The 26,193-nt window shown below is 33.7% G+C and overlaps 1 protein-coding gene across 1 annotated transcript in view; it reads right to left on the bottom strand.

The window, feature by feature from the left end:
• Positions 1-15,070, bottom strand: part of BCHE (butyrylcholinesterase) — a 78,546-nt gene extending 63,476 nt beyond the window's left edge. Inside the window, exons 1-2 of the mRNA XM_027542077.1 lie at positions 14,936-15,070; positions 7,029-8,553 (exon numbers count right to left, since the gene is read on the bottom strand). Coding sequence (XP_027397878.1) covers positions 7,029-8,553; positions 14,936-15,050 — 1,640 coding nt within the window. The 5' untranslated portion in view covers positions 15,051-15,070. The remainder of the gene's footprint in view (positions 1-7,028; positions 8,554-14,935) is intronic.
• Positions 15,071-26,193: the final 11,123 nt, after the last annotated feature.

Genomic DNA, 26,193 nt, shown 5'->3' with positions numbered 1-26,193 from the left:
ATAATTGAAACTGGATTAACTGTCCCACCATAGACAAGTATATACTGGACCAAAAGCAAAAAACAAAACAATAAAATGACGAGTTTCAGGAACTGGATAACAGGCAACACAAGTCTATGTTATTTGAGAGAAGAGGTACTTCAAGGTGAGGCCATGTTTACTGTGGTTACTCACATGAAGATAACTGGCTATCCAAGATGCAGGGAGCTTGAACCTAAGCAGAGTACAGTAGCTTCACTGAGGCTAAAAAACAGAAATAAGAATTCTGGGGTATTGAAGTAGCTAGAATCTGTGGGACAGGTCTCCCTGCACATCTTTGGCTGAGGCCTGGGCTGAATATATTCAGAGCAAGTACATGAGAGACTGGGAAAAGAGAAGAGACTGCATGGCTGAAAGCAGAAGAGATGGGACAGCTGGAGAGTGAATAACTAGTATAATGTTGTCAACACTTTGCTTTCATCTCATTAATATGCAGGCCAGCTGAGTGGAAGGCCATAACTTCAGATTAAGGAGACCCAGTCTATCTCTACCATGGTGTATGTGTGTCCTCAGTCATGTCCGGCTCTCTGCGACCCCATGGACTGTACCCTGCCAGGCTCCTCTGTCCATGGGATTCTCCAGGCAACAAGACTGGAATGGGTTGCCGTTTCTTATTCCAAGGGATCTTCCTGACCCAGAAGATTGAACCTGCGTATCTCGTCTATACGAGTCTATAAAATATTTTGGACCTTTCATGGATTCACTCAAAATATAAAACGAAGTCTACACATACTTCAGACAAATTGAAGTATATACATATCTCTTAATTGAACTGTCTGGTAAAATTAAAAACAAACAACCATCATTCAGTGGAAGTATATATTCTTCAGAGAAGACTAAAATAATATAGAATTTCTGCTGCATCATCCACAAAGTCTAGTACAAATGTGAAAATTTCTAGACATGCAAAGAAATAGGAAAACAGTACATGAACCCATCAACTAGATATTGAATGAGCAACTTAAAGCAGCTATTTTAAATATGTTCAGGAACTTAAAGAATAATATCTAAATAGAAAACAGGGAGGAACTCAGCAAAATAATGAAACTACTGAAAAAAATTCAATCTGAAAACTAAAATAAGTGAAATAAAAAATTCATTGGTTACCTTCAATCACAGATTGGAGATGATACAAAAAGAGTCATTGAGCTTGTAGAGAAAATTTTAAAATGTATCTAATTTGCAAATCTGAAGAAAAGGCAACAGAAGTTTAGTGACCTGCGGGAAAAAATTTAATAATCTAGTGCATGTATAATTGGAGTTCTAGAAGGAGATGAGAGTGAGAATGGGGCAGAAATAATATTTGATGGAATACTGATACAAATTTTCTCAAATGTGATATTAAAAATTACTAAGCTTAGCAAACATCAGACAAAAACAAAACAAGACAAAATCCCTAGACAAATCATTCTTGGAAATACCATGGATAAACAATTGAAACCAAAGATAAAGAGGAAATTTTGAAATCAACCAGAGAAAAAAATTTTTTACATTGTATAGAGAGGGCAATCATACAAATAAAGGTCCACTTTACATCAGAACTGTAGAGACAAGAAGATAATGGGACATATCTTTAAACTGATGAAAAAAAAGAAAAAAAAAGATTAAACCAGAAATCTATCTTTAAAAAAAAATTCATTCAATCAAAGGAAAATAAAGGTATCTTCAGATTAAAAAAAAAAATGTTGAGAGAATTTGTAACTATTCAAACTGCCAATGAGAAATTCTAAAGGATGTTTTTTAGCACAAAGGAAAAAAATTCCAGATGACAATTAGAATCCATAGGAAGGGTCAAGAACACTGGAAATGATATATGCCCACAGAAATTTCCAGGCAAGAATCCTGGAGTGGACTGCCATTTCATTCTCCAAATCTCCCCAACCCAGTGATGGAATACAGGTCTTCTAAATTGCAGGTAGATTCTTTACCATCTGAGCCACCAGGGAAACCCCACTGAACACACAAGTAAACATAAAAGACTATGCTTTTTATTTTATGAATTTACATGAATATAACTTGTAAGAAACAAATACAATTTTAAGAGATATTTTATATTATATATTCCATAAACATAGGACAATATAAAAAATGAGGAGAATACATGAAACTTTATTGCTAATTTCTTACAGTTGTGAAGTAGTTAAGAGTGAAATGGAAAATAGGAAGCATGAATTGTTTAGAAAGTGGGAAATGTCAGCAAAGTAGGTCAGTATTAACTCTAAGTAGATAGTTATAAGTGAAACAATTTTAGTGTTAAAACAAACACTGGGGAAAAAATTAAAGACAAACTAAACATCCATAAAAAATACAACAGCATAAACATTAAAGAGGAACGAGTTGCAAAGGAGCAATAAGAAGGACGGATTCAAAATAGCAAGATGGTAGATTTAAACAAACACATTGATAATTATACTAAATGCCAATTGGGTTAATCATGCTAAATCTAAGAAAGGTTTCTTTTTTTTTTTTTTAATTAGATGAGTTAGAGTAAAAGGATGGAACAAAATATATTGTGCAAACATAGCATGAGAAACTTGATGTATGTATCTTAATATTAGGCAAAGTCAATTTCAGGACAGAGACATTTCAAAATGATAAAAGTCAACTAATCAGGAATACATAATCCTAAATGTGCACGGAGTTAATAGTATAAATTTAAAATAGTAAAAGAAAAATTAGTAGAATTAAGTGGAGAAATAAACAGAATCACAATTATAATGAAAGATGTTAGTACCCTTCTCTCAGTATTTAAAATAAGTAGACAAAAACATTAGAAGACCTGAGAAACCATGAATTAATTAATTTACTAATTAATTAATCATACCAAATAATAACAGGCATTCTTTTCAAGAGCACATAAAATAATCACCCATATGAATCATATCTGGGTCATAAAATAATTCTCAATATATTTCAAAACGGAAAATCTTGAGTAGAGTCTCTAACTAGAACTGAATTAAATTAGAAATCCACAACAAACTATCTAGAAATCATACAAATAGCTGAAAGTTAAATAAAAGACTACTAAACAACCCATTGGGAAAATAAAATACCACAAAGAAAAGTTCAAAATTATTTTGAACTTAGTCCTAATAAGAAATAGAACATATACTAAACATTCTTTAAGGAGAAAAAGACATTAAAACATTTTATGAACCATGTACTTGAAAATTCACTTTCCTGAATGATAATTACAACTCTTATTTCTACTTTTTACTTTCTTTGTATGTGATTTTGGGGTTATATGGGAGTAAAAATCTGCAGTTTCCCAATCTAGGCATTACTGACATTTGGAATGCATAATTTGTTGCTGGGGGACTATCCTGAGCATTGTAAGAAGTTTAGCAGCATCCCTGGCCTCTATATAGCTAGTAGCCCACCCCAGTTCCAGAAGTGATACTCAAAAATAACTCCATTTCACACCAGTCAGAATGGCTGCGATCCAAAATTCTACAAATAATAAATGCTGGAGAGGGTGTGGAGAAAAGGGAACCCTCTTACACTGTTGGTGGGAATGCAAACTAGTACAGCCACTATGGAGAACAGTGTGGAGATTCATTAAAAAACTGGAAATAGAACTGCCTTATGATCCAGCAATCCCACTGCTGGGCATACACACTGAGGAAACCAGAAGGGAAAGAGACACGTGTACGCCAATGTTCATCACAGCACTGTTTATAATAGCCAGGACATGGAAGCAACCTAGATGTCCATCAGCAGATGAATGGATAAGAAAGCAGTGGTACCTATACACAATGGAGTATTACTCAGCCATTAAAAAGAATACATTTGAATCAGTTCTAATGAGGTGGATGAAACTGGAGCCTATTATACAGATTGAAGTAAGCCAGAAGGAAAAACACCAATACAGTATACTAATGCATATATACGGAATTTAGAAAGATGGTAACAATAACCCTGTGTACGAGACAGCAAAAGAGACACTGATGTATAGAACAGTCTTATGGACTCTGTGGGAGAGGGAGAGGGTGGGAAGATTTGGGAGAATGGCATTGAAACAAGTAAAATGTCATGTATGAAACGAGTCGCAAGTCCAGGATCGATGCACGATACTGGATGCTTGGGGCTAGAGCACTGGGACGACCCAGAGGGATGGTATGGGGAGGGAGGAGGGAGGAGGGTTCAGGATGGGGAACACATGTATACCTGTGGCGAATTCATTTTGATATTTGGCAAAACTAATACAATTACATAAAGTTTAAAAATAAAATAAAATTAAAAAAAATAAAAAAATAACTCCAGATACTGTTAAATGTCCTTGGTATGGGGAGTGGAGGCAAACCAAGGGGGAGCATCTCCCTGGGAAGAGAACATCAAACATCATGTTTGTGGGCAAATGAATGTGAGTAGATTTCCCAACCTGACACTTAAACCAACTTTGTTACCATGGAGTTTATTTAATCATTCTAAGCTTCTGTATTTATTACATAGGTATACTTTGAAAAAATATAGTGCACACCAGGAGATTAACATTATGTTTTCCATCAAGTCAAATCTCAATGCATATGACATATTATTATCTCTGTCCAATTGTGCAAGCATGGACTATAAAGAAACTCACTGGTTAAATTGGTATCTTGCTGAATGGTATCTATGACTGAACTACACTAAAAAGTTTACTTTAATCTTTATGGTTTTAATCTTGTTCATGTGAATTTACTATTACATAAAAATTTTTCAATATTCATTTATTCCCTATTAAAGTATGCTAATCATAGAAGTAAATTAGGATTAAACAATCTTTTATTCCATTAATTATCAAATATTCTCTTCCTTGACCTGTTGCACTCATTTGCCATAGATACTTCACCTCGTTCTCAGTGTTCTCCATTGTGAAATAAGAAAATATATATTTCTTGATGATTTAAACATGTAAGATATAAGTCTTTTAAAAATTATAGGCATCAATATTTTGAAGAAATGTTGATGTTTCCCTTAAATTACCTTAATAGTTCCCCTAAATTATTTATAATCTCTAGAATTGTCAGACAGAATTAAAAACATATTCAAGTGATTTAATGTGGATTAAAGCCTTGAGGAAGAGAACAGAATGAAATATACATAATTCTAAAGTAGCTCTAGAAATAAGATGTTCCTTGTTAAGCAGAAATTTAGGCTGATGTTGAGAAGGTGTAATATATTGTACAGCTACAGATAATAGCTTACATATCTTAAAAAAAAGTTTAACTTGTTCTTACTGAATCTAAATATTTGTGAAGTGGGACATATACCAATGTCAGTACTTCAATAAGTATCCAATAAAACCATAACTTCTCTATCAAGAAGTTAGATCTTAGTCTAGTTTAGGAGGCTCAGAATAAAATGAAAGATAGCATTTAGATACATGACTGTCAATGGTTTCTCTGGGAGTGTAAAACAGGTCTGAAGCAATTACAACTCTTAGAATTAAAGTTACTCTGTATGAAACATGTAATTGGTCAAAACAACACAATAGTAGGACTTGTGTCATTAAAAAGGAGAGAGGTAAATTTTCTAAACAGGGCACACAGCAAGAACAGGTTCTAAGGTATAGTTAAACTTGAAATCTTTGATATTCATGTGATAATTCCTCTACCAAAGAAACAGGTACTAAGGAGAATGGGTTGTAGCAAGGTTAGAGAAGCATCTTAATGCCAGATGGAAGAGTTTTAGCCTTATATACAGTGAATAAGTGTCAAAACATTTTGAGAGGAGTTATAAAATACAGATACTTTGTAGAAAGATACCTACAATAACATGAAGCATCAACACAATGAATTCCAAGGTTCGATGCACGATACTGGACGCTTGGGGCTGGTGCACTGGGACGACCCAGAGGGATGGTAATGGGGAGGAAGGAGGGAGGAGGGTTCAGGATGGGGAACACATGCATACCTGTGGTAGATTCATTTTGATATATGGCAAAACCAATACAATATTGTAAAGTTAAAAAATAAAATAAAAAACAAACCAAATGGAGGACGGAAAATAAAACCAGAAAGAAAATCATTCCCCAAATTCTTTTTGATTATAAAGATAGGATGACAAATTGGATTAATGCATCAATCAGTTTGTGAGTTTCTGTAAGCATTTTTCAAAAAAAGAGATGCCCCAATTTTTATTTTTTTGGTTATTCTCACTGATACAAATTTTTGGTGTAGAAAATTCAATTTGAGGTTACACATTATTACAAAATCCTTATTTTTTATACACATGAAGTATTAAAAAATAGAAAATATATTGATATTAAAAGAGCATTTTTTCCTCTGACTATTGAAGAGATAATATCACAATATTTATAACATATGAGGGAAAATATGTTCTTTTGTAGCATCTCTTATTATGTAATGTCACCCTTGTGACTACTCAAGTGGAAAGCAGCTTAGCTAAACAAGATGAGCCTTGCAGCTCTTGTTCAACCAAGGTTACCTAAAACCTCTGAACAAACATATTAGGGAATAAAAAACGTTGATAAAATGTCAAATTCTGTATTTTGAGTAATGTGAGGACCAACCTGAATACCATCCTGCCCTTTGATTTTCCTGTGATGGTATGTCTTTCTTTGTGTATCAGGAAACAGTGTACCACTGCTTAAGAGCATGAGCAAAAGAGAGATATTCCTGCTCCTTCTTAAACATGTGAACACTGTGAACTTTTAGGCTGAAAAGCACTTGACAAGGTGGACATCTTGTTCGCAAGGTGGACATCTAGTTCCATACAAACTTTGGGGAACGTTGTTAAAGTACTTTATGCTGCTTTGGAAATGAAATCAGAAAATATTTTTCATAAAAGTCCTTTGATTATTTCTTTTAAGCACTCTGATGCAAGGAACTGAAATGTACTAAATAATGAAAAACAAAACCAGCTTAAGGTGTGAAGAGAATAAATAATCAAAATGTTTCTGTACCTTGAATGAAGTCTACACTGGGGAACATGCAAAGCTAAGCAAAACAAAACAAACAAGAACAATTACAAAAATTGGCACTTACCCATATTTTGCAAAATTTGCCCAACGTTTCATAATGGATCTACTAAAAATTTCCTCAGCTTTTGTGTAATTAACTCTTCTTTCCAGTGGCAAACCAAAAACAAATTCGATCTCATAACCATGCATCACTCCCATCCATTCTGGCCAAGGGAGTTTGGAGGATCGGTGCTCGAAGTAGTAGAAAAAGGCATTGTTTCCCATATCTGAGAACTTTTTGGTGAACTCCAAAGCAGGACATATGATATTATAATCCCCAACAACATCATCCAAGGCCTCACGGTACTTTTCAGCTCTCTGATCATCTAACCAGTCCATGTAGTGGAAAAGGATCGATTCCTTTCCAAACTCACTCACTCCTGGAAAAAATATTTTTAAACCTTCTTGAAATTCTTTTCTGGTTATAATACTATTGTTATCTTTGCTGAAGCCAGGAGCACCATATACTAAAAATGCTGTCCCTTCATCTTTATTAACACCCACCAAGATCTGGGTTTTTTTGAACTGTCCAAGTTGGAGTAGTGTGTCTGGCATGTCAGTGAGAAAATCACCATCCACAGTGGGACCAAAATTTACTGATAAGAGTGTACCATAGGGGACAACAAACACTTCATGACGAAGAATCTCCTGGGGATCTTTATTTCGAAGGCATTTGATTATCTCAGTGTCATTTTCTCTAGAGCAACCAATAAATTTAGCTAAAGTCAATGTTCTGTTCCTAGCTTCATAACGAGATGTCACTGCCCAAGGAGCATTAGAGGATCCACTTTGCAGAATAGCTCTGGTAAACAACGGGTGGCTTTCAGGAGAAAGTAAATGAAGGCTAACTGAAGCTGCTCCTGCACTTTCTCCAAAGAGAGTTACACTTTTAGGATTTCCACCAAAGGCTGCTATGTTTTTTTGGACCCACTGAAGAGCCAACTGTTGATCAAATAGACCAACATTCCCTGGTGCCTCAGGATTTCCTGGTAAAGCTAAGAATCCGAGGGCACCCACTCTATAGTTCATTGAAACCACAATAACTCTTTCAACCCGTGCCAGAAACTTGCCATCATAAACATGCAAAGATGATGTTCCAGTCTGAAAACTACCACCGTAGATCCATATCATTACAGTAGCATTTTTTGGTTTAGGTGTTGGAATCCACACATTTAGATATAAACAGTCTTCACTGAGGTCAGTGTTTGGGTTCCACATCTCTGAACCAAGGAAGCCTGGAAAACTTTGATCTGTGTTCTGATAACAAGAATTTGCATATTTTGTGGCATTCCAAATATCAGGCCACTTGGTCAAAGATTGTGGCTTTTTGAATCGTAGTCTACCAAGAGGTGGCTGTGCATACGGGATTCCAAGAAAGGCTGTTACTGTGCCACCAAGTACTGGCAAGTGCATCCCCCTGACTTTTCCATTCTTGGTGGTAATTATGATGTCTTCTTCAGTGTGTGACTTCTCAAAGAGTACCCAGAGCAGAAGGAACCACAAGACAAATCTGATGTATATGACTGTACTCCGGCTCTGCATATTGGTTTCTGCAAGAGAGGTAAGCAGGAAGTTTTAACAGCTTCATGGATCTAATGTTATATTTTATTGATGATAATTAACTAAAATTTAGCAGTTCTTATTAATCCTGTAAATTATGAAAACTAATTAATCTGTTACTGCTACAAACAATAGAAAATGGTTGGACATATTTCAGTTTTCAATTTAGGAAAGAAATGAGTGAAATGGAAATGGAAAAAGAAATGATTTCAATTTGAAGAGATTCATTTACAAACCTCTGTAAGAAAGAGAGATTTAGTATTTTAAGGAGAAAATTCATCCAAGGCATATGTGTGTGTGTGTGTATATATATGTGTGTGTGTGTATATATATATATATATATATATATATATATACAATTTTACCAGGCATTAAGTGGCAGTCTATTAATGACAGATATAGTAGATTAAATTTCTACCTTGGTTAGAGGAAGAAATACAAGCTCACATATTCTCTGGAATATATATACAGTTCTAATCATGGCTGACTGGCTCTTGACAGAGCTGTGAAGTAGGTTAAGAAACTCTAAGGATCTTCAGACCTATTACTGTCTTTTTCTGTTTCCACAGTCCCATCTGGGGTCCTTTTTGCCTTAGTGGTTTTTTCCTCTGTACAAGCATAAGGATAATGTAAGGTCAGAAGAGAATTTGGACAAGCAATTCATAAAATGTTAAGTAACAAAAAAAAATGCAGTAGCTGCCATTAATCCTACAAATTGTGAAAACAAACAAATCTACCACTATAAAGGTCTACCAGAAATAGAGAAGACTGGATATATACCAGTCCTTTGGAACTGAATAACCATGAAGGGTTTTTCTACCTAAATTATATTGTCAATGAAGAGACTGACTGATAATGTAATGTGTGGATGAAGAAATCAATTTAGAAGAAATTTTACACTCAGAGATGACTCAATACATGTCTTAATCTGTTAATTTATTAAAGCATATGCAACTAGGGAGGTTAAATGTGTTAGCATGGTCAGATTTGCTTATATTTTGGTAGTGGACAGTGAAATCAGAAGATTAAAATTAAGGAATTACTGGAAAAAGTGGGGGAAGCAAAAGTAATCTTTGATACCTACCAAATCATCACTATTTGACATTTCATGAAATAATATTTATTTAATAATATGAAAAGAACATTTGGGGAAATCAAAGTTTTATTTAAAATTCATAATGCACAGTTGAGTTTCTTTTCAATAAAAAAATTTAAATCACATTCTGAAACTCTAAGTGACAAAGAATAGAAAAATGTAATGCAGATATCATCTGAAAGAACTAATATCTTTATACAACTGAGAAAAAAAAGAAAATCTGATTAAAATTGTCAAATACAAACACTGATTCTCATCCATAAAACAATAGCAAAGTTCCATACATGTACAAAATGTTTTCTTCATTATGTTTTGAGAGTGTAATAATAAATCCAAACTATGTGTCCATGAAACTAATCCTGTGAGCACTGAGAATTTGTATTAGATTTTTTATTTTTTTTCTTAAATTTTAGATTGTCTTAGAAGGCAGTGATTTAGGCACTACCTATTAAGATAACTGTCTTAGATCTATGATCCTCACAGTTAATGAGCCTCATTCACCACTGCTCACAGGACAGCTAGTAACCAACAGGTATTTTTTGATCCCCCAAAATATATGAATAAACTAATCCACTGTATACACTACTTTGTTCAATGTACAGTACTTATAGATGTATATCCATTTCTACTGCTATCTCTGTCTCTTTGTCTATGATTATGGCTATGTCTATAAATATATTTATCTCTAATTCTACTTATATCTGCATGTTTATGCCTACATACACATATATATTTATACATAATGATTGCTATAATAGTAAGGCTTTAAAAAATTAAGCCATGAGATTTTTTTATGCTCTCAATTTTGAAATAAATGACTCTGTTATTACCAATAAAATATTTTGAAGTATATAATATTTTAACACTATATATATTCTATTATGAAATTTAGATATTATACTCAAATTAAATATAATTTTTTATAAAAATAATAAATATAATGTCATGGTATATACTCTTGCCTGTAAAATACCATGGACAGAGGAGCCTGGTAGGCTATGGTCCATGGGGTCGCTGAGTCGGACACAACTGAGCGACTTCACTTTCACTTTTCACTTTCATGCATTGGAGAAAGAAACGGCAATCCACTCCAGTGTTCTTGCCTGGAGAATCCCAGGGATGGGGGAGCCTGGTGGGCTCCAACTATGGGGTCGCACAGAGTCAGACATGACTGAAGCGACTTAGCAGCAGCAGCAGCAACAGCATGGTAATATAAAGATGCCTGTAAACTTGACACTTGAGGCTTCCCTGATGGCTCAGTGGTAAAGAATTTGCCTGCCAATTCAGGAGCCTTGATTCAATCCCTGGGTCAGGAATATCCCCTGTAGAAGGAAATGGCAACCTATTCCAATATTATCACCTGGGAAATCCCATGGACAGAGGAACCTGGGAGGCTACAGTCCATTGGGTCACAAAGAGTTGGACACAACTTGGTGACTAAATAGCAGCAGCAGTAGCAAATTTGACTCTAATAAAATTTTATATTTCAGAGAGTTAGGAGTTTTAGAGATACTGCTAACACATACTACAGTTTTATTTTTTCCGCCTTCTGATAAATCCTAAGACATTTCTTCTAAATTGGAGGTAGGCATTTGGCCTAGCTCAATCAATCTCTACTAAGTCTAATAAAGATTGTATTCTTTTTGTTTGGTTTTACATAAACCATATAACAGATCCTGATAATTTTTGGTTTCTGACAGTTTTCAAACTTTCATTCTATTGTTTATTAATTTTATTCCATAGCGAATATAAAATTACTACCAACATATTTTGTTTTTGTATGTAATTAATAAATGTAATAATATTCATTGCATGTATTATGAAAGGCTGCTATAACATCTAAAAGGTTGTAATAACATTCCATGTCACTTAATTGATTTATATAAGTACTTGCATGCTTTTATTTATATTTTGTGCTAAGTAGAACTTAATGTTATATAATATGATTTATATGAGTAATAATCTTTCTTTTTCAACAGTGATATCTATGAGTCATCACCTTGGTATTACTAATATAAGTACTTACACCTTGTAATTGTAAATAATGTAATTAGTAACATTCAATCATATAAGCTTGTGTTTGTAGCAAGAATGGTAATATAATTCTAATTCACCTTGGTGTTAACCTGTTGGAATAATTTTAAATACTATATTATTAAATCTAGGTTTTAGCATGAACATATGCTTCTATTTGCATACTCATTATTAGTGTAGGCTAATATGTTTATATTTATTTGCATGCATGCTAAGTCACTTCAGTCATGTCTAACTCTTTGTGACCCTATGAACTGTAGCCTGCCAGGCTCCTCAGTCCATGGGGTTCTCCAGACAAGAATACTAGAGTGGGTTGCCATGCCGTCCTCCAGGGGACTTTCCCAACCCTGGGACTGAACTCTGGGTCTCCTGCATTGCAGGAGGATTTTTTACTGCTGAGCCACTGCAGTCCTTTATTTAAGTAAGAATAATTTTTTTTTCATAATCTAGTATTTTCTAGTCTAAATGCTGCACTGTAGTTTTACCATTAAGAGATGTTTATGTTTTTAATATACATTATCACATGATAAGCAATCAAAAAGTAGACAAAGGAGATTAAAAAATGTTATTGCTCTGTATCTCTAAGTGTTTATTAATAATTAAAGTATTCAACAAAATTTCATTTATTTCATCCTATAAATTCTGTTGCAAATTGACTACTGGTACATTAAACAATTTAAATTCTGAGAACACATAACATGTTTATCACAAAGAATGGGGTAAATTTTCATACCAAGGACAACTGAGTAAATGAATTTAGAAATACTCAGTTTAAATCAACTAATTTATTGTAATAATATTTAATACTTGATTAAAGGCATTAGTTTTGTTTGGAATTGCAAAAGAAAATTGATGGGAGTGAGGAGGGAGACAAACCTGGAAAATAATGAATACTATAGTGTTCCAAGTTTATCAAATGCTCCAGGATATCAAAATCTACTGGCAATTTGGGGAAATGATTCTCAACTTAAAAAAAAAAAAAACTTTCAAAATTAAAAATGTATTTTCTTTTTTTTGCATTTTTAATTCAATTTTGAAAGTAGTATCAAAATTCCTTGACTAGTTTTAAAAATATTCAATGGTATAAGATATGAGTATAATAAAATTATTGGTATAAAAAGCTGTTTATTTGCCATATATTTGTCATAATTGGATATCAACCAAATTTTCTAAATAATGGGGCAGTCAAGGACTTATTAAAGGATGGTCAAGCAAAACCTGTTAATAGTTTTCGCTGAATGTAGTTTTCTTGTCTTTTTAAGAAAGTTTTAGTAGAATGTATACTTCTATATAAAAATAAAGACTGTTAAAATGGTAGGAAAAGAGCCATCTAGATAATATGATCTAGAACAAGGGCCACTAAAATGTAGATAGTCCAATTAAAACAACTGAGCCTTTATATCAAACCTAAAAAGCTTGTTTTGTTGTAGGCTAAGTGAAGCGGGGAATTGAGGAAGTCTGTTTATAAACTACAGCATTGTCTTCCAGGGATCCTTCAGATACCCAATAGACACTAAAAGGATGTATAGATAGAAGACACTATATTAGGTATGAAACACAGATCTATAACTCTCCTCAAGGAGGAAAACATTTTACAAACTTTTTATTGTGTGAATAATTTGAACATTTAATATTAGATATCTTGGGTCTTCTTGCAAAGTTCAATCTGTTCTTAGGTTGACATCTATTCATTTATAATTCTCCATTTGGAACCGTTCAGTTTTGATAAGAATGAGCAGATTTTGGCAAGAAAGCATTAAAATGAAGACATATAATTTAAGCATGCATTATTCATTGTTACCAAGAAATAAATCAAAGCATAAATTAAATCTGTAAATAAGATATCATTTGCTTATATTTGAAAAGCTGAAATATGGAGTAGATCCCTATATTTTCTTTTTTTAGCTTTCTTTTTTATTTTTTTAAATTCTGAAAATATGCTAACACATTTACAGGAGACTTGGAAATTACAGAACAATGTTATGTATAGTTCCACTATATATTACAAATTTTTGTTTCAAATAAATATATTAAGATTTTTAGTTGGAGTTTCACCAAATATTTTCTTATAATTAAAAAACTAAGGACAATAATATGTCTAGGAGAACAAAACAGAACTTTGCAAATTCAATTAGAAATTTAATTTGCATCCAAAAGACCACTCTATTTCAAACACACAGAGAATTCCAAAGGTTGTCATTTAAAGTAAAAATTAATTCTTTAAAACCTCATGCTTATCCTTAATAACTACATAAGTGACATATAATTATATTTATCATAGCTATGAGATAGCTCATATCATGGAAGGCATTATACAGACTAGTAACAGTAACTCCTGAGTTTATTATTATTCAATATATTCATAAAAAGTTGGAAGGAATAACTTTATTTTCTTTTAAATTACAAACAGAAATCATAAATAGTGAAATAATTTTGTTCACATTTCAGTTCACTTTTAATCATTCATATTGTTTTATAAAAACTCAATGCTAAATCCTCTGGTGAAATAAGAATTGATATCAAAATAAAGGTAGATTTACAAAATTATAGGATGAGCAGAAAGTGTGCATTTGCTATTATTTCTATAATAATAAAAATAACAGCAAATGTAAAACACTTTTCTATAAATACACATATTAGAAAAAGAATAAACAGGGCAAACTAGACAAAAGTTTGTAAATCAAATCAAGAAGTAGATCTTTCCTTTTATACAAAACAAACTTAGACCTTTCTTTTGCAAATTGATTTTGCTAAAGTTTCAAATGGCAAAATGCTAAGTGGTCTGTAAAACCAGACAATAAGAGAACTATTCATTTCAAACCACTTTAAAAAAAGAAAAAAATAGAGAGTAAGATTGGTCAATAAACACTTTTGTTTCTCTTTTAAGGAGACATTCACCAAACAGAGCATTTAAATGTAAAACACAGCATAAAATGTTTTCCCTTAGAGGGTGGATTAGGAACATACATTGCGGTGATCCCATTAAGTGCTATGGTCCTTTATACAAAGTTGAACAAATTCATTGTTTCCTTAGCAGTTAAGTGGACTCAGTCTGTTTCCTGAATAATCAGAAGGTTTGATGTATGTGGCTGCTCCCTTCATCTGTCCCATTTCCAATGACTGCCTCCCACAGAGCACCAACGGGGCACAACAAACACGTGAAGGGATCACATTCCTCTTACAGAATGAGCTTCAGGGTAACTTCCATCTCTACAGGAAGACGTAAATTCAGAGCAACTTACCCGACTCACTGCAACAAAGATGATAAAGTTTGCAAGGAGTGGAAATCATATAATACTTCAGGGAAATGCAGTATGCAGCTGCTGCTCCAGCCTGTAAATTGGACTGCACTGACATTACAATCAACAGTTACTGACAAAGCTCGCGAGAGTTGGCAGCGGCAACTTGATCTAGAAGCAGCCAATCTTTACTTTCTGACATCTGTTCAGAGGCTAATTGTATGAATGCTGTAGTGATTCATTTACAAAAGTATTACCGGAGTCGTGTTTTAAGATTGCAGACACTCATCTAGAGTGAAGAAAAAGAAAGCTACAGAGCAGATACTGAAATTGAACAGAAAATACACAGGGTTTTTTTTTTTTTTTCTTTTTTAATCGTTTGTTTTCATTTTCTTTTTAAACACCTCCAGAACTTTTAAGGTTTTATTCTCCTTTATGGAATCTACATTTTTCTCATGCTGATTTTGATTTAAATATATATATGTTGCTTTAAAGAAATGTTGAAATTGTTGTACCTTCAATCTGTGTCAAGCACTTAGCTGTGTTACTATTGTTTAGTCCCTCAGTTGCGTCCCACTCACTTTTGCCACCCCATGGACTGTAGGCTGCCAGGCCCCTCTGTCTATGGGATTCTCCAAGCAAGAGTTCTGGAGTTGGTTGCCATTTCCTTCTTCACATATAGTTATAAAGAAGTGTAAAAAATTAAATAGGAAACTATTCTGGTAAAACTATGAAAATCAAAAGACTAGTTTTATCAATGAATGAATGTGATATGTATGTCCTTCCAGCCCCTACACCCCAACATCCATGTAAATCATACAGATATCAGCTTTGATAATTTCCTAATTGGGGACCCTGCAGGCAGTCAAGTGTTGTAAGAAGCCACAAAATTTCTGCTTGAGACGAGGAAAATAAAATAGAATGAACATTCATCACTATACTTTATAGAAAAACACACTTGTCAGCTGAAACTGCGTGAACTCTCAAGGATGTATATGCATCTTTCAACCTTATCTTCCCTGACTTGGCTTTTCGGGCAAATGAAAAAACACATAAAAAAATTTTTTTTATGAACCATTTAATGCCTGACTTCTCATTGCAGTTATAGTCTTTATCTCCCACAAACGATCACTTTCACTTTTAAGTCTCTCGCTTTGGGGCTTGTCATGGACTAACCAGTAGGCATGTAATTGTGGATAAGCCTATGTTTTGTTTTTAAAACATGTTTAAGATTTCAAATATGCAAATGTAAGAGCTGTCATTTGTTATTAATACTGTCTTGTGTCAGTCATTATAATTGACAACTTACATAACTTGTTTTATTTTATTTCAACAAATATATAAGTTAAATATTACTAATTGCATTTTCAGATGAGGACACTGAAGCTCTTAAAGATCAGAAACTTGGCTATATATATTTTTTACCACTAGTAGGAATTGGCATCAGAATTTTAACCTAGATTTTTCTGATGTCATTCCATGTCAACTGTTCCCAAGATACCAACCACTTTGGCCTTTTTAAATAATCTTTTCTGGGAAATTTGCTCCTTGGGAGGTATTTATTAGACAATGAATTTCACAGTCACAGTGATTTATATTGTATTTAGAATATAGTTTAAGTAATGACAATCTAGTAACACAAAAGTTACAGAGTAAATGGTTTATCTAAAGGAAAAAAGATTTTTTTCAAAAACAGTACACTGACAACACAGTGAATAGTAACGTGATGGCATTTTTGTTTAAAATATAGTCATTCTAGTAATCCATGTGCAACAGATTAGTTTAATATATGTGCCTTTTTTTTCATTGAAATGCCAAATTTCTTCTCTCCAACACAGCTGCACTGCATTGTTCTGGGTTAACATGTGGTTGATCTTATTCTCCTGCAGTTATTGAGTGATGTTTTTGATGTTAGCAAATGCAGGAGAACATTCTGCATGTAATATCAACACATCACAATGAAAATATATCAGATATTAATATATTTCATTTTCATCTTTAAACAGGAAAGTAAACAATAAAATCTTTTATCCTTATATCTTTAACACATGTTTAAACTGGCTGACTAGCAGTGTCAACTGATAAAATCTGGCAATTTTTTCTCTTTTTATTTCATTTACCCTCACCATTCCTCAGACATGCCATCCTATTTAATGCATTATTTCAGTGCATTTCTTTTGCCTGTCTTATTGGACGTTTTATTCATTTGTGGCTCAACATATAGCAGCTACTTCTGTGATGCCAATATTTTTTCACACTTATCCAGCAAGAGGACTTAGTCACACAAAATGAATTTTGTTTCAAGCTTATTTGGCAAGGGTTGTTCTATTACCTGACAGAACCCTTGAGGGTTCATGATCATATTGTTAAATGTTGAGACTGCCTCCTAAGTAATACTGCTCAAATACCACAAGAGTGTTGAAATGGTGTTAATACCGCTCAGGTTTTACAACCATGTATGCTAAAGGTCTGGCAAGACTTATGGTCTTGAATGAACATTTTCAGTTAGTCTATCACACAGAGTTTTTACTTTTAAGATTTTATTGTTACTTAATTACCACTTATCTGGTTGTTTTCTAGATAGCAGCTCTGAAGGAGATTTGACACAGCGTGGGAAATAGTAATATCACATTATACATTAGTCTTTATTAGGCATACTCATGCTATGAAAATGCCCTAATCTTTCATTAATACTTTCTTTTTTACAAGAACAATGCCTTCTCTAAAAAAATATGGGTTACCAAAAAATACCCAATGTTTTATGTATCACAGAGATGGAAAAGGTCATTTGATATATTCCATTCTACTTAAAAAAAAAAACTATGAACATAGTTATAATCAGACATATATAAAACAATAATTAGGTTATTAAAATTTTCCTTATTTTCAAAATTTATTTCATAATATTAATTTTTATTAAAATGTTTTAATGACCTAGCGATACATTATCAATGATTATACTACAATTTCTTGCACCATTTGTTTCTTATATGATGATAAAATAATTTGCAAGCACTACTACTTACAGACATTGTTCTAAGGACTTTGAATATATTAACTCATTCAAAACTCAAAACCCCCTTTTAAGTAAATACTATTATTATCCCTATTTTTTGGTTAAAGAAATTTAGTCAGAAAGCGTTTTAGTAACTTACCAAACGTCATACAGGTAATGAAAGTATTTTCTAATTTTTTAAATGTAAACACTCACAATTGGCATTTTTGCAACTTTTGTTTATTTTCTTAATCTATTTTCCCAGAAGTGGAATAAGTGAACATAACTAGTAGAATGTAGTTAGATTTTTTTTGTTTTTTGTTTTATTTTGTTTTTGGAATTTTCTGAGGTCCTCAATAAACTGTTGAATAAGAATAGGCTTCTAACAATTCTGGCAAAAGGAGAAATATTCTTGATAGGAATAAATCTGAACAAGTCTCTGAAGTTAGGACACTAGACATTCATCTCTGGATGTGGCAAGGTGAGGTATTTAAAGGTAAATTTCTTGACAGATTTTAAAAGTTTCCAGTCCTACAAGCAATATAATTCTTTACGAGTTTGGTGACACCTAATATTGGAAGTGCCTGCAGGCAGTTCCTCTTTTATCCTGAATGATAAAGCAAAGATCTCTTGGAATTAAGGGAGGGTGAATAATGGGAAGTCTAAACTAGCTCTATGCTATTTACTCCAGGATACTGGAGTGGGCTGCCATTTCCTTCTCCAGGAGATCTTCCCAACCCAGGGATCAAACCCAGGTCTCCTGCATTGCAGACAGACACTTTACCATCTGAGCCACCAGGGAAGCCCAGGATATGGGTAGTTCGTGTAAAATGCTATGGAAAGAGGCTTATAAGCCCCCAAAATTTGATTACAGTCTAGAAGGCTAGACTCTTAGAAGATCAATAATAAGCCACAGCTTCTGAGGAAATACGAAGCCCAATTTCATGGAATTTGCAAACAAAAAGGATCAAAGTAAAGAAATAAGCTCTAAAACTAAATTACACAGGGCTTGAGCAAAGAAAGGAGAAATTAATTTTTTTAACATGAAAAGAGAGAGAAAAGCAGTACCTTTCTTGGCTTATAATCTTATTTATTGAATAGACCTAAATTTAGTCTTACCAAGCCCTTGATTAATCTTGGTTCTATGCTCAGACAAAAAAAGCGTACATTAGCATGCCACAGGATCAATCTTGGTGCTCTTTAAAAATCCTGGGTTCAGATATTTAAACTAGCCTCCTATGTGAGACAGACTCAGGAAGTTCAAAGACCACACCAAGTGGCAGAGGCCAGGTTCCTGACTCCTTAGGAAATTGTTATCTTCTCATATTTATGGTTTATCTTTTTCTATCTACTCATATGTAATTACACCTTTTACTTTAGCTAATTTGGAAAAGCATCAAATGTAATATTGTATAGTCTATTTTCAAATAAGTACTATTTGAAATATATCTATTGGAAATACTATTTGAAAGTCTATCAAATAAATACTCTTCACCTTAATTTCATTGCCTGTGTATTGTTTTTACAATGTACTATAATTTACCTAACTCATTTTTTTTTGTTCTTGTAAAGTTAAATTTCTTTAAACTTATCATGAAATAGTAACATAAAAATAGGCATAACAATTATAGATATTTTTATACATTTCTTATTTTTCTTGAGAAAAATTTATATTTTTTATATTTATATTTTTATAAATATATAAAATCAATTTATATTTCCACTGGCGATCTAATGTATCTGCTTTATGTTTAAAAGACAACTGATTATGTATTTTCCTGTTTCTCCATTTCACTTGATAAACTACGACTTTATATTTAACTATTTTGGTGTTACTGTGATCAATCATGTGTTTATCAGTTTCCTGAAATATAGTATTTTAATTTAGACATAATTTCAAAACACTGTAAAGAACTCTCATATACATTTACCCAGATTCACATGCATACATACTAAGTCGCTTCAGTCACGTCCAACACCCTGCGACCTTATGAACTGCAGCCTGCCAGGCTCCTGCGTCCATAGGATTCTACAGGCAAGAGTACTGGAGTGAGTTGCCATGCCCTCCTCCAGGGGATCTTCCTGACTGTGGGGTCTAATCCTTGTCTCTTACATCTGCCGAATTGGCAGGCAAGTTCTTTACCACTAAAGCCACTGGGAAGCCCCCAGATTCACTGCATGCTACTATTTTCACATATTTTCAATAACATGATCTCTTTCTTCATCTGAAATATATATGTATGTGCATATATTGAATATTATTTTTCCTAAGTTATTTCAGTGTTATTTGCAGGCATAATGCTCCTTTATCTTTGAATATGCCAGCAAATTTGGAAAACTCAGCAGTAGCCACAGGACTGGAAAAGGTCAGTTTTCATTCCAATCCCAAAGAAAGGCAATGCCAAAGAATGCTCAAACTACCGCACAATTGCACTCATCTCACACGCTAGTAAAGTAATGCTCAAAATTCTCCAAGCCAGGCTTCAGCAATACGTGAACTATGAACTTCCAGTTGTTCAAGCTGGTTTTAGGAAAGACAGAGGAACCAGAGACCAAATTGCCAACATCTGCTGGATCATGGAAAAAGCAAGAGAGTTCCAGAAAAACATCTATTTCTGCTTTATTGACTATGCCAAAGCCTTTGACTGTGTGGATCACAATCAACTGTGGAACATTCTGAAAGAGATGGGAATACCAGACCACCTGACCTGCCTCTTGAGAAACCTGTATGCAGGCCAGGAAGCAACAGTTAGAACTGGACATGGAACAACAGACTGGTTCCAAATAGGAAAAGGAGTATGTCAAGGCTGTATATTGTCACTCTGATTATTTAACTTCTATGCAGAGTGCATCATGAGAAATGCTGGGCTGGAAGAAGCACAAGCTGGAATCAAGATTGCCGGGAGACATATCAATAACCTCAGATAGGCAGATGACACCACCCTTATGGCAGAAAGTGAAGAGAAACTCAAAAGCCTCTTGATGAAAGTGAAAGTGGAGAGTGAAAAAGTTGGCTTAAAGCTCAACATTCAGAAAACGAAGATCATGGCATCCGGTCCCATCACTTCATGGGAAATAGATGGGGAAACAGTGGAAACAGTGTCAGACTATTTTTCTGGGCTCCAAAATCACTACAGATGGTGACTGCAGCCATGAAATTAAAAGACGCTTACTCCTTGGAAGGAAAGTTATGACCAACCTAGATAGCATATTCAAGGGCAGAGACAGTACTTTGCCAACAAAGGTTCGTCAAGTCAAAGCTATGGTTTCTCCTGTGGTGATGTATGGATGTGAGAGTTGGACTGTGAAGAAGGCTGAGTGCCAAAGAATTGATGCTTTTAAACTGTGGAGTTGGAGAAGACTCTTGAGAGTCCCTTGGACTGCAAGGAGATCCAACCAGTCCATTCTGAAGGAGATCAGCTCTGGGATTTCTTTGGAAGGAATGATGCTAAAGCTGAAACTCCAGTACTTTGGCCACCTCTTGCAAAGAGCTGACTCATTGGAAAAGACTCTGATGCTGGGAGGGATTGGGAGCAGGAAGAGAAGGGGACGACAGAGGATGAGATGGCTGGATGACATCACTGACTCGATGGACGTGAGTCTGAGTGAACTTCGGGAGTTTGTGGTGGACAGTGAGGCCTGGTGTGCTGCGATTCATGGGGTTGCAAAGAGTCAGACACGACTGAGTGACTGAACTGAACTGACTCCTTTAAGATATATGGAAATTCACCTGCTGTAGATACAAGTGAATTCAATCAGCAGTATGATAAATATAATACAAAACTAAATAGCCCTGCTATTGAGGGACAAATCCAATTTAGAGAAGGACAACTAATATATGTAGAAGGAATAATATGTTAGAAAAAAAAGATATAACAATCTTTGGTGAAATTGGGTCAGCCAAGAATTAACAACTGTTATTAAAATTATTAAGTATATGATTGATGGAGAACTACATATTTGATATTCCTTAAAAATCACATACATTACATTTAGAATTTCATGACCTAAGCAGAGGGCCAAATTTAAGGAATATTGGGAACAAAACAGGACCTAGTTCATCTAATTTTTTTTAATTGAATTGCGTTTTTTATCATTAAGCTTGAAGATCTGACAAACTTTGTATGAAATAAAGAAAATAAATGAGCAAAGTTAATTATATCATAATAAATAATCCAGTAACTCCTGAAAGTGGGACAGTCTATCCTAATTATTTCAACAAAATAATAAAGAAAATTTCTATGTAAGACTGGACCACACATAAGGGACATTGTCAGATGCAAAGAGCATATTTCAGGCTAGGAATGGGTTTGAATATCAGAAAGGGTATTTGGGGGGTCAATTTTGGAAATCTAAATAATTCTGACTATTAGATTAGATGAGAATAACTGTGGCAAAATATCTTGATTAAAAGAAGTAGGTAGTAGTATACTATGAAAAAATCAACTCCATTGTGGTGTGTACACACAAATATACACAGAGAGAAAGATTTGGAAGGATAAGTATTAGAATATTAATGGTGGTTATTACTGCCTAGTGAATGTATAGGATATTTCTAAACGTTTCATTGCTCTATTTTCCAGTTTTCAATAGTGCAAGTGTACTAGTACTTCCTATTATCATCATGTATATATATATATATATATAAATAAAAAGTCAAATTTAAATAAATAGCAGTCAAAATTTTCACTTAGCACCTCATTTCAGGTGATCTAACAATATACTTTATTTTGTACTAATTGTTTTAGAGTACTGGGAAGAGGCAAAGCCAGCCATGTGATACTGAAATATTGAAAAGATATAAACTTTATGAAAAACAAGTTAAGGGTAATAAAAAAAAGACAAGTTGTAGTTTGAAGAAGCTGGAGCAAAGAGATTTATGTTGAGGTTGGTTAAATAAGATGAGAGGCAGATGAACGGTAAAGAAAAGCGAGAGATTTTGGGAATCACCTTAAAGAGTAGAAAGGTGGGGGAGTTATGCACGTAGGAAAGACTTTTAGGAAGGTAGATATTTGTGAAGTGTAAATCCCTCCTGAGAATCCTCAAATTGTTAGTAGGGACTAACATTGATTTTTTTTTAATGATTCTGGAGCAAATATATGTGTGTGTAGAATAAGAGAAATACTGGCTACAAGATTATGCAGAGCTGGACTTTAGACAGGAAAAAAGAGAGAGATTTATATAGTATATAAAACAGTTATGCTGTGGTATCTGTGAAGTTGGAAATAGTGACACTTTGCTCTCTTTCTCTATTTCTATAGCTTGAAAAGCTTCCTAAACTGCATGTAACATGCTTAAATAAAAATAAGCTTTTTATTAAACAATTTTGATCATTCTAGTAGCACATTTTGGAGCCAAGACCTCTGCAACAAGAGTTAAAAGAAGAGAAATGAGTGGCATCTTCCCCAGAATGGTCTTCCCTTCATCTCCAAGGTAATCTCTCCTCAGTCTTGTATTTTTTCTGAAAATCTTCTGTCTTCTATGATACCTCCTTTTCTGCCTTTTTTTTTTTTTTTTTGAAACTTATTTCTCTAGGATGACGTTGCAAATGCCAAAATTCGTCTTGTATTTACAGAGAAATAGAATCAAAAGGCAGAAGGCAAAATCTCTGGACTGCTAAGATTCACCTCTGTTTTTCAACTGCTGACATTCACCTCTGGTTTTCAACAAATGTAATGCCAAATTGTCTGACTAATTAGCAAAGCACTGGATTGCCAGTGCATTACTACAGTTACTAAATATAATCAGGCAACTAGTAATAAATCTTGCTACATCAGTACAATCTGTATCTTAATATTGCTTTTCGGTCTGTTCATATTTGGTGATCACATTCACAGAATGATTTTATCATACAAAGGAATTTTATTCAGAGTATATGCCTAAGTATAGAGAATGTTGTTTTGCTGGCCAGTAGAAAGCTTGTATTAAAATAATTTGTTGCCTTCAAGTAACGGTTCTACCTTTGGCATTCTCCTTAAATCCATCATACAGCACTTTAGTCCTCTGTATAATTATTCTAATGTCAAATTTCTGACTCTGTTTAAACAATCAACATGACACAAGTCGAAACATGACTTGAAAGGACAACCTGTTTGTAGCCCTTACAGAGTATTCTTTTACAAATATATACACACATCTAAATTATTTTTATCCAGTAATTGTTAAAATTGTGGATGTATAATCTTTTATACCAGAGGATGAGATGGTTGGATGGCATCACCAACTCAATGGACATGAGTCTGGGCATGCTCCAGGAGTTGGTGATGGACAGGGAAGCCTGGTGTGATGCAGCCCATGGGGTCGCAAAGAGTTGGACATGACTGAGTGACTGAACTGAACTGATAAGCTTTTATAAGCCATATAGGTGGATACAGTAAAGACAGTAAGAACTTTCAAGAGAGACTATATATTCCTGCCTTGTGTATTTCATTAAATTTGGGGGAAAATCATAAAGAAATGTATGGGAAATCACATAATAAATTATATCATTGCATAGCTCTATTTTATAGTTTATAAATATAAATAACCAGAAAACATTTTGATTTCTGTTTTACTCATTCTTTGTTCCCCAAAGCATAATAACATTGTCTCACCAACAGTATCAAAGTCTGGATCTTCTTACTTGGTCTTAGAGAAATAAGAAATGCCCCAATCTCTGTTATCATAGCCTATCGGTGGAGGATTTTCAAAAACATCAAACTATAAAGCAAACATAAGTACATTTATGGTCAATCACAACAGTCATGAGGAAGGTTGGCCGTATTCCAAGAATCTATTACTTTTGAAGTGACAATGTGTATGGAAGGACGGATGATTAGTCCTCTTCCTATTCCTCTGTCTTTTGATCTATATCACTCAAATAGTCATTTTAAAGTGACTATTATACTCAGTGATTACTTCAGTTAAATTGATCTGAATAAGCCAAGGTAAGTGGTCAGAGAAAAAAGAGAGGGAGTGCTTTTAGAGTAAATACCTTATTCTTGTTCTTTCAGTGTTAATTTTATTGTGTCACTCTCCTCCTATATTTGTTTCTAAAATGCATAGTCATTTGTATATGTTTGTATTGGCAGTACTTTGTAAATCCCTTGGCACATAGTATTATTATTATATACTTTATAAAAATTTGGTAGTTGTTTTAATGTATAATTAAATGTATAAATGTACAAAATATGTAGACTATTTTTTCTCAAAAAACATTTTAAATGTACAGTGTGCCTATTACTCTAAAAGTTTCATTGTTACAGTCAGAAAGTACACTGCTTTAAAAAGAAGAAATTTTTTGTATATTTGGGAATAATTTTTGAAGCCATTCATCGATTATTGATGGTTACCTCTTACAGGAATTTGCCAGTACCTTTCCCCATGGTATTTTCTGAACCAGTGGTTTTCCAGCCAGATATAGCCAATGGAGTGATTTATTTGAAAGTTAGGCATATATCTTTTGTCTAAGGAATAGAAAATCTGGAATGTCATATTCAGGGATATGTAACTTGAACTAATCACACACATTCCCACATCAGATTATTCTGATTGTGGTAACCATGAAACACAGTAACAGAGACTTCCTGGGCTGTACATCATGAGTATAGTTCATATGTTTTAGTGATTATAATTGAAATCAACACCTTACTATTCTTACATCAAGGAAAATTGTGTACAATTTCACTACATCCAAGCTTAACAACAGCCAAGTATCTGTGATATTTTGAAAGTAAACTATTAGCAGTATTTTGAGAACATTTTAGTAAGAACCTTTTTTTTTTTTCTTGAATCTTACAATATTTAATTGGGACAGGTTTCTCAAATTGCAGACTTGTGCTTTGCCTGGGACATTCTTGGTATCAGCTTGCTTTCTCTGCATAATTATTAATAGTGCTGTCTTTTATGTTCAGAAATTTGAAGACAAGTTATAGAGGGCTCCACTGAGAGATAAAACTGAATCCATAAGAAACATTGCACATATATATAAGTGAGAAAGAACAAATATGAGCTCAGAGTTTTCAGTAATGTCATTTTATGTAATGACATAGCTAGTAATGACATATATATCCTATCCAAGTAAAGAACAGTATTCTTTTTTTACGAGATCACTCTGTAAATAAAGCAAGATCTTCAAAGTCTCATTGGAGTGATTACTTTTCATCCTATTTTCTCCCATGTGTTGCCAAGGCATTTCTTCACCATTAGGATAAGACCGGTATGTGAAGGATTTATTGACTATATAGTCTGGACGGTGACATCGTGATGAACACAAACCCTGCTACTT

Source organism: Bos indicus x Bos taurus, chromosome 1 (genome assembly GCF_003369695.1).
Source record: "Bos indicus x Bos taurus breed Angus x Brahman F1 hybrid chromosome 1, Bos_hybrid_MaternalHap_v2.0, whole genome shotgun sequence".
Lineage (NCBI taxonomy): Eukaryota > Metazoa > Chordata > Mammalia > Artiodactyla > Bovidae > Bos > Bos indicus x Bos taurus.
Note: the sequence above shows the minus strand (reverse complement) of the source record. Positions and strands in the feature narration are given on the sequence as shown.